This window comes from Aulonocara sp. 'chitande type north' Nkhata Bay, linkage group LG13 (genome assembly GCF_057382095.1).
Source record: "Aulonocara sp. 'chitande type north' Nkhata Bay isolate Kocher_YH1m ecotype deep benthic linkage group LG13, A_spYH_male_GT1.1, whole genome shotgun sequence".
In the NCBI taxonomy this organism is placed as follows: Eukaryota; Metazoa; Chordata; class Actinopteri; order Cichliformes; family Cichlidae; genus Aulonocara; species Aulonocara sp. 'chitande type north' Nkhata Bay.
The window spans coordinates 5,469,808-5,480,389 of NC_141356.1; the positions used below are offsets into that span (position 1 = coordinate 5,469,808).

Here is a 10,582-nt window from a genome sequence, read left to right on the forward strand (position 1 = left end):
AAAGCCCATCAACTCATCACAGATCTGCAGACAATTACCCCAAAGACTTCTGTATAAACACTCCTTTTTGAAATCACAGGAGTCGCCCCCTGTTGGCGATTTGGAATATTGCATATTTATAGCACTTAACAGTACTACGTTTAACCACCATCATATTTGATTCATACACTTCTACATCATCAGAATGTAAATATTGAAATTATATTGTGAGTTTAGTTATTTTCCCTGAGTGATTTATTTTTTAGTTTTCTTGTGCTTACGAGTTCTGATTAGATCGTTTAGTTCCTTTTGCATTTCCCCCTTTGATGCCTCTCTGTCTTCTTCCTGCGTTCCCTGTATTTGATCTGTCATGTCTATCGTGTATGATAAGTTCTGTCTCCGTGTTTATTCATCTGTGTTCCAGTCGTGTCTCTCGCTCCCTCTCCTCTCTGTGTTCAGTCAGTTGGCTTCTTGTTGTGTGTCTCATATTTCCTGTTTTATTTTGATAGTTGCTTGCCCCGTGTTCAGTGCATTCAGTTTTGCTTCCTCCCCGTCTCAGTATGTTAGATCTGTTCCAGCTGTGTTTCCACTTCCCTCGTTACCCCTCTGTGTATTTAAGCCCGTTGTCTTCCTCTGCTTGTTGTTGTTTTGTCCCACATAACTGTGTGATTTCCTCCATGCTTGTGGTAATTCCTAGCTCTCTGTTCCAGTCTTTGTTTTCCAGTTTCCTAGCTTTATTTCCTTGTTTATAGCTTCTAGTTTTTGGTCGTTAGTGCCTTTATGTTTGAATATTTTTTGTACAGTAAAATAAAGCTGCATTAATCTAAATTCTGGCAATCTGACACAAATTTTCACTTGGATTCAAGGATGACCTGACGGAAAACTGGTGGTCGGAGTTAAAGTTCACTGACATCATGTTTTGCAAAATAAATAAATAAATAAATACTTCTCTCTCACCTCTTCAACACCATAACTCTGGAAAAATGGGTTGATTGTGTTTTAGACTGAAGTGGTCACACTAATCTCCTCTTGTGATGCAATAATCGACAAATATCTGTGTTTTTGTCAAAAAAAATGCAGCCATGTAAATCGATTTCGTCACCAGACTCAGCGCTTCATGGTTGCTTGTATCACATTTAAAATATTAAAGTAGAAAAGAAGTTAACCTCCTTGCCATGAACAAGAAGACACTCACAGGTGAAAAAAAGAGAAATGAAAGGCAGCACAGGCAGAGAGCTGATAAATATAAAAGCCTGTAATAAAAACCAAATAACTGGGTGGATATTTTTACCCGCTCACTATAGTTAACAGGAACTAAACTGAAAACTAAAACTAGCTGTGAAAAAAACATCTTTGTTCAACTTGAACTTGAAAAACTAAACTAATATAAAATTAAAAAAAAACGAATAAACTAAAACTAAACTGAATTCAAGGCAAAAAAAAAAAATACTAACAAAGTAGAAATTACAGAACAAGAATCACTGTATCAGGATACCATGATGTCACAGTACTATGCTGTAAGTTATGAGTCATGGAGGCAATGTGAACGTTCATTTAGAATAAACTTTATTGGCAAAACATGCGAACATAATAACAGAATCATAATCATAGTTGTATATTCTCTATATTCTATATTATCACACACTATATATCAGCCATGTAACATAAGAACAAAGCTTAACAGAATCAAATATATTATATCAACATCTTCATTTCCCAAAACAATAATTAACCTCACAGAGCTTCAGAATCTTTACAGCAAACAACATCCTCTGTTATCAGATCCTTACAATTAATCAATCAAAATGGAAACATTATACAATAATCATCTATAGATTATTTTTGTTGTAATTATTTTTTAAATAAAGTCTTATTACAGATTACATGTAATTTCAGCATTCATTGGGATTTAACACGTTTTTATATTACGCTCCATAATGTTTCTGCACACAAAGAAAATCCCCTTTTTCTCATATTTACAACTCACAGGCACCATCTACTGGCTGTAGAATGTGACCTAGTTTCCTCCCCAGCTTCAAACCAAATCTGTCACATCTGGACAGCAGCGGCTGTGCAGATGTGAGCAGAGCCAAATCTCTGGTCATGAATTAGCTGAGAGTACATTCTTGGAAAGGGGAAGCCAAGAAAACACTATTATGCAATATAACTATTGATTTTTGTTTAGTTCTTTTTTTTTTTTTACATATATATATATATATATTTTTTTTTTAAGTAAACTTGAAGAAAATCAAAAAAAAAATCTAAAAATGTGCAGTAAATACTGCAAAAACATGGCTTTTTAAAAAATATTTTGAAACTATTGATCCTACGTTAAACACTTGAGCCATTAAAAATACTCATCATAGCCATCAGTAGTAAGGGGGCTCCTCTCCAGTGACTCCGTTGTCCAGTCCATTTCCTCCCATCCATTCCTCATTCAGCTCCCATATGATATCTTGCAATGACAGCACTGGCAGTGAGCTATCCTGGACCACTGGCGGATGTCCTGCATCCCTGCCGTACTCAAGAGGTGCTGGAGTCGGAATACTCCCCATCTGCGAACTCGGAACTTCCAGACAATCCGTTGGGCTGCTGTTGAAGAATCCAGAATCAGGAGTGTCTGCTTTGAATATTTGAAGGAGCTCATGTATGTCTGAACTTGGGTACATGGAGGCGGCCTGGCTGGAGCTTGAGTTGTAGCTTACCATCTCCATGGGAGGCTGATGCCATGCAGGAACCCCAGTGGAGTTTTGGCAGCCTGGCTGAGGCATGTATTCCCACAGGCCTGAGCTGGGGTTATTGCCCATTGAGCTTCCTGGTTGAATCCCATACGCGGCTCCACACTGTCCATACGCTCCGGTGGCATTGAAGGCAGGAGGGAACTGTCCATTGTTAAACACCTGCTGCATTTGAGGTGCGAAGGCCTGTGTGTGGTGGTGAGCCTGTGAACTGTCCGCTGGGATCTGAGACTGGCACTGGTCTTTGCTGGATCCTTTTGATTTTAGGGTGCGAGCTCTTCGGTTCTGAAACCACACCTGGACGGGAAATGAAGGAAAAATACGTGAGCTACAGCTAAAGCACTCCATTCTGCTGTGTTAATAATCATCTTTCTCTTTTAAGCAGAAGCTATCAGCTGTCAGTGTGTCTCTTCCCTCAAATAAGCTCCTGATAAAAACAGCTGGTGTTATCTCAACAGATAAAGACATACAGTGACTGCGGTATCAAGTCCCCGCACAGCAACAGCGGAAGACGTACAAAGTCCATGAGGGTCTTTAACCAGCTTGCAGGTCAAATAATGTCATAATTATTGTTATTTTATTAAACAAAAATGAAATCCTAACCTAATCTAAACTTACAAACTGTATTTATTTCATCTTTATATCTTTCTTGCTCCATCAACAAATATTTACCTGGATGCGGGACTCGGGCAGGCCTGTGGTCTGGGACAGGCTCTCTCTGATGGTGATTCCAGGGTATGGGTCAGTCTCGAAGGTGGCGCGCAGCAGCTCCACGTGTTCTTTGGAGAAGCTGGTCCTCTTCCTGCGACTGGCAGTGCGAGATGAGCCGTTGTCGAAGGCCACAGGATTGGCGTCATCTGTGGAAAGGAGCGAAAGCAGATTTTTCCATCAGATCAGACGGGATGTAAGACCAATTTTCTTGCTGTACTATCTTAGCAGCTACATAAAGATGTAAAATGTGGTAATCCAGCTAATAGCTTTCTTGTGATCTTGTTGGAGTGAGTCACTGTGCAGTATCCCAGGAAGCTGACTGTTCATCCGGGTGCAGTGTTTCCAGCAGGACAAATGTTTCTTCACTCATCTAAGTGACTCTTTCAGTCTCCAGACATCACTTGGATGAGAAACGCTGCGTCCCAATGAACAGATTCAACTTTCTGGGATTTTAAAAATTGTCAACCTGGATGACTGAGCATGCAAAACAGTGCTTTTTGCTGAAAAACCTGAAAACACACAGTTTAGTTTTTCTAAGTTTTCAAATCTGGAGAGCAGCTCTTACCATTTGAGTCCTTCCACATGGCAGCAGCTAGAATGGATCTCTGGATGTACAGCAGTTGAGAATGGAGGTCGCTCGTCTTTCCCTCGAAGTGTCTCTGAGTGTCCCCTGTTTACCTCTGGTCACCTTTTATGGGCTGTCACCTGAGGGCTCCACAGGGGATCCCGGTGACATCACAACAGCTGGATGGCTAACTCGAAGTACCCCCACCCCTTGACTCCGGCCCCACCCTCGTACCCATTATCACCTAAGTTGATTGATCGTCGAAACCAGTTAATTAAAATACGACCTGCATGTGATTGTTTGTGTTTTGTCGGCACATGATGGCTGGCCAAGAAACAGAAAACATACAGAGCAAGATAGAGCGCGAAGATTAGCCAGCAACTTTTCTGTGCACATATTTCTATATCTATACACAGTTATATATTTTATTATGTATTAGTTTGTGTTTTTGCATATATTTTTACTGTGTTAGTGTTATATTTTATTTGTGTTAGTGCTCTGTGGTTTCATTCCAGTAATGTGGCTCAGTGAAATGTGCATCAGAAGGATAAAGTGTTATATTTTCACTTAAAGGAGGCCACTTTAGAAGCCACTCGTCTTTAATCTAAATATGGCAGCAGGGAGTCATGTGATTAGTTTTAAACAGTCTCCTGATGATTAATCAAAACATTAACAATCTTAAAAAGAACAAACACTTTTTTTTTGTCCAATTGTAAAATAGGACTGAGTTGAAGCTTGTCTGTCAGTGTCTTTGCTTTGCTCTTCATATGCAAAGCACCAGTTGAGCTGTTATCACAAGAGGAAAAACAAAGAGGACCTTCTTGATTAATTGTCCTGGTCCAACAGTAGCCTCAGTAATTGGTGTGTGTGTGGGTGTGTGTGTGGTGGGGAGAGGGGGGCAGATTGTTTAACATGTCCAGGCCTTGGATGCAGTGACCTTTAACCTTTATGTGTCAAACTCTCTTTTCTGTCTTTAAACTAAATCCCATATTACCTCCTGCACTTACTATGCATCCCCCCTCAAATGTTTGCCTAAGTGTTTGGACACTTTTTCCGCAGCTAGATTTTATTGATTTTTCTAAAATCAAGATATGCGGTGCCAGAGAGCAAAGTGCCAAGATCTGTAGTATGCATTATTAAAACACAATGCAACTTTGAAGTCTCTGTGAGCTATCTGATACAGGCGTCGACGTTTTAGTGGTTATCTGTTCCTGGAGCAGAATCAATGTCTCGGTGTGTGAGACCGGCTCCATCAAGTCCCCCTTAGTTTTTTTATCTGTGGGTCCTATATCCAAATCCCATCACACATCCATTATCAAACTGCAAAGTGATGGGACCTTCCACCATGACCAGTGTGAGGTAATGTTTTTAGCAGAGCTGGAATAAATCCGATTTTTATTTTTAAATTGAATGAAATGCAGATCTGTCTTTGAACATAAATGCCATGAGTGAGTTTGCACACAATGACGACGTGATTAAAGCCAGCCAAGCAGCTGATCAGCCTACAGGTTGTTCAACTAATGGAAAAGAGTCTTAGTTTGATAACAATGCCTACAGCGAGCTCCACAAACAGCCATCTGATCAGCTTATTAGTCATTTAAATTGCAGAGCCTCTAAAAAATGAAACAGTAAAAAAGTGCATTACAGCATAGGGGAGCGATTCACTGCAATCTTAATGCTACGATTATGACTATTGATTATTGCATTATTGCAGGTTTTCTGTTTATTTCCACAAGAGACACATGCAACCTTTTATTACTTTCTTTATAATTGATGTAACGTAATACTGGAAGAAAAATCTACAGGGGGAATTACGGGATTGCAGTTTGAATAAAAATTAAATGTATGGTTATGCTAAAGGTACATAAGTCTCAGAGGTCATTTTAAAAAAATGGGTACAGAAATCTTTCAGAATACTAAAATAAAGTATGACTTTTTCAAATTAACATGAGCTCTCTATACAAAAATATATATAATATTTTTTAAAAATTACAATTTTATGCAATTTTGACATTTCATATCAGGAAAACATTAAAAAAAGAAAAAGAAAATTGGAGCAGAAGATTTTAAATAAATAAACAGCCCATGTCTATGATTTCTGGGTCTTCAGGCTGCAGTGTACAGAAAACACACATGGTTCTCTAGTGGAAGTAGTTACATTAGCACAATTCTTTCTCAATACAGGTTAAAATCATACAGTGCAACAACAATTTAAAAGAGAGAAGAAAAGGAAAACTGTAATAAGATCTGATCAATCATAATATAAAAGTCCTTTTATATATATATATATATATATATATATATATATATATATAACATCAACCTTTAATTCTCTGTGCAAAAGAGGAGAAGGACATCTGACTTGTTATCAGTGCAGTTCAATAGCCAGCATCCATGATGGAAGGTGCATTAAAGCACAGAGCATAGCTAACGTGTACATTTTTAGGCATCGACCTTTATTTAACCAGAAAGTGGAACTCTTGAGATCAACAATCTCCTTGACAAGAATGTATTCGGTTCAGACAGTCAACATTAACTTAGCAATTTTTTTTGTCAGTGCAAGGTCCACACAGAAAGGGTGCCAGGGTTCAAACCCAGGACCCCCCTGCTGTGAGGCAACAGTGGGCCCAGTGGTTTTCCGTGAAGGCTCTGTTTATTTAAAAGAAGGCAAATATCATTCTGGATACAACAGCATGCATTCTGCTGTAAAAGCTGTAAAATGTGCAAGAACAAAAGAACAATTACATAAGAAAAAACTTCAACACTTTTATGTGTATCTCTGCACTGATTTTAATTTGGTTTGAATATAGCTTATAAATTCACAAAGGATTAATGAAGAGCTAGTTTAGCACAATGCATTATATAAATCCAGTGTGTCTGTTTATGCTGATAACTGTCGTTGTATGTGATGGTTTATAGTTTTAAAACATGACTGCTGTCATTTCTTGACACCCACTGTTTGTCTCAAAGATATTATATGTTAAATTCTTCGCAATGAAATATTATGGCAGCTATAAACAAGTACTGAAAACAACTAGAGAATCAGACCTGTCTAAAGACATTCAAAAATCCTTTAACCTCACCTCAGGGTGATCAGTTTCAGTCTAAACTCCGTAGCTTTGTAGATGAGTAAAAGCACAGATGTAAAATTCTACAAAAGAGAAAAAACCCAACAAACTCGCGGAGTAAGACATTCAGGTTATATTTTAATTATAACTGACATTAATTACTGGTATTCGTTTATTATTAGCAATAATTTTTTGTTTTGTTTTGGGAAATATTCTATCATCATCAAACTTTTCTAGACATTTGTGGAAGAATGCGTCTTTCTGAAGGTCTTGCTGAGTTGAGCGTGGTTCTGTAGCAGGATCCCACCTTTGCAACGAGTCAGTTGATGAAATGTGTTCGCTCCTAGTTATTCCGCGATCAGCTGTAAGCGGTGTTACTGCTAACTGGAAGCGTCCAGGAGCCACAGCAACTCCGCCGTGAAGTGGCAGACCCCGTAAGGTTACGCAGCGGGGCCACCGAGAGCCGAGCGCGCACAGTGAGTAAAAGAAATAAGTAACATTATTTGTTTTATCTAAAAAAAAAAAAAAGAAGGAAAAAAAATGCTCTGGAAGCTTCATGGCATGGATTTCTGTGACTGAGCAGCTCCTTTGGGTGTAAACGTGACTCAGTCATTTTTCTATATAACCTGTATAATTAACATAAGCAGGACAAGCCGGTCATTTGCTGCTTTTACCCTGCGCGTTATTTAGTCTTCACAATACCCAGGCTGCCGTGATTATTGAGGCAGGAAAGAAAAATCGCTTTACTGAGATTATTGGATGTCTAGTAGTTAAAAAAAAATAAAAAGAGAGAGAGAGAGAATGAGTTGCATTTTAGTGACGCACACGCAGTCTCCATCCTTAAGCCAAAGATCTACATAATCATTTGTGAATTTATATGTATTATTAACATATTTCATTTTATATGGTATTTTCAGCACCATTGTGCAGCAATAGAGACAACCCATAAACTGGAATTTTTAGTTTTCAAGTTAATTCATTTATTCAGGTGTTCAGGGCAATGCAAAAACTCAAAACTCAGCAGAGTTGCAGAAATGATAGCGCACACACATGCTGACATGCATGCTGAGACACTGACATGCAGGACGATTAAAGCGCACCTTTTAAACAGAAGTTAAAACTTAAAAACTTCAAATAAAAAAATAAAAAAATAACAAGCTATATACACGCAGACCAAGTGTTTTCTTCATGCATTACCCACACTTATTTTTTAGCGTTTTATTTTAAATGACCTTTACTCCGATCAATTCATCAAGCGCTAAGAGTAACGAATCAGGCAGCCGGAGGCAGAGAGGCTGGCTGCGCGCCTCAGCTGTGCTCGTCCTTGGGGTGCGCACAGGTGACTGCCGCTGTGACCGCGGGTGAAGCAGTGCGCCTGGCGTGTGGCTCTGAGATTTTCCCCACTCCTGCTTTAAATCACTGCCCCGAGGTAGCTGTTCACAGGAGGCCAAAACAACCTCAGAGCACTGGGTAATGCTCCGGACAGTCCCCTGTTTGGAGTGTAAGTGTATCTCCAGGGTTGTTAAAGAATACCAAACAGGTTTATAACCAACTGATGTTTGTGTTTTACTGCAGTGCATTGTCTCCCTTTGTGTAATTTTCTACATAGAATAAATAAATAGCTGATTTAAAAATAAATGAATAAATAAAAAAGGCTACTAGCACTGTGCCATCAACCCCCTCCCAGCCCATCCGCAGGTTTATCCCTATGGACTAGAACAGCAGTAGACTGCAGTCATGGGTACAAGTGGTTGATGTGATTATTATATAACACTGAAATAAGGTAATTTAACTCATTAAATCAGCTGTATTAAGGTAAAATTGAAATCACCCTTGTTTTCTGCTCTGCAGCCTTTAAGTTTACTTTAAAGTTGTTTTTGCATTAAATTTCCTTAAGTGTTTTTTTTTTCTGAAATTCACTGAAAATCGCTGTTATCACCAGATTTGTAATTAACAGGTTTTATGTCAGCACATCAGTTTGAATCCTTGCCAAGTCAGCTAATCTTATCGAGCTCCGTTCAGCCCTCAGAGTTCTGCCACACAGAGTAAGCAAACAGTCTGAAGTCCACGTAGAAGCAGAACTTAGCAGCTGACACGAAAACATCGTTAGAATTATGTTAGCTTACCTCGCCTAGCTTCAGGCACTTGAAGCTAACATGCAAGCTAGTCTGTGAATGCTGAGGGTTAGCATGTAGCTAATGTACCTTTGTTTGACCAAGAAATGGGCCAAACTCACCTCAAAACGTTTTCAAAATGCCTTCAGAGAACTTGCAAAGTACTTCTCCTCCGAATTAAAAAAAAAAGTAAATAAAAATAAGCAGGGAGAAGTTTTTAAACTGATATAATTATCAACAGTTTATATGTTCAGGCTAAACTCTGTAGCTAGGTAGATGAGCAATGCCACAAACTTACAAGATACATGTAAAATAATAAAATAAACAATTTGAAACTACAAGAATTAAACTCAAAACAATTATTTTTTAAACATATTAATGACCACAATTCATTATTGTTTTTGTTAGTTTTATATTACAGTTTGGCTTCTGATCATGTAATTTATGTTTCCATGGAAACTTTTACTTTATTCAGCATATGTAATTCATTTTTAAGAGGGACCAAAACACCAAAATAATTCACTTTAATGATATTAAGTGGAGATGTTTGGTTATGGACCCGTGAGTGTCTTTAATAAAGCGACACTAAACTAAACTAAACTATACTATAGGAACCTTGCAATCACTGAACTCTGTATATAAAAGTATTCTAGAGTCAAATGTGATGTCCTCTGTGTGACAGCTAAAGCTGGGGCCAGACTGAACCAGGCAAACGGACAACAATCCCAAGCAGCAAATCTACAGTAAAATGATTGGAATTATTAGATGTGTCTAATAATGTGTATATACACACATTTTTCATCATATTCTTACATGCATATATCCAAGATTCTTTTTTAGATATATATTTTATACCTTTAGAATTAGAAATGCACCAAAATTTTGTTCTGATGTGCACTAACTGGTGGATGTTCTGGATGATAATAAAGAGACTACTCTATTCTATTGTAAAATAAATAATAGCTTGAGGTGTTGTGATGCTCTGGTCAAAGTCCTCAACCTGTCTTAAATGCTGTGGTGGGACTTTACGAAAGCTGTAACAAACCTCAATGAACTGAAGTAATGTTGTACAGAAGAGTGGGCCAAATGTACTCCACAATGATAAGTGAGAAGCTGATAAAGTCATAAAGAAAATGATTTCTGTGAAGTTTTGCTAGTCTATGTGGTTCTGCATAAATCATGGGGGTAACCTACTGTAGTTTTCACAGGACTGCAGAGAGTCCTTTTTTTCCACATAATATTTAATTTTACATTTCTTCAGTACTACTCAGTATATAGTGACACTTATAGGACTAAAATTTATAAATGCAATTTTTCAAAATTCATCATTCAGTCTGAATGCCGACCGTTCAAGATAATTCTTTCATTCAAAGTAATGCAGAGCAAGTAGGAAAGCATGAGCCATAG

General features: G+C 38.1%; 1 protein-coding gene across 1 annotated transcript; it reads right to left on the bottom strand.

Annotated features, from left to right (window-relative positions):
* Positions 1–1,323: 1,323 nt before the first annotated feature.
* LOC147315514 (uncharacterized) lies at positions 1,324–3,584 on the bottom strand (the record flags this gene model as incomplete). Its single annotated transcript, XM_086260163.1, has 2 exons — positions 1,324–3,014; positions 3,390–3,584. Coding segments are annotated over 2 exons (861 nt in total), but the record flags the coding sequence as incomplete, so codon positions are not given.
* Positions 3,585–10,582: the final 6,998 nt, after the last annotated feature.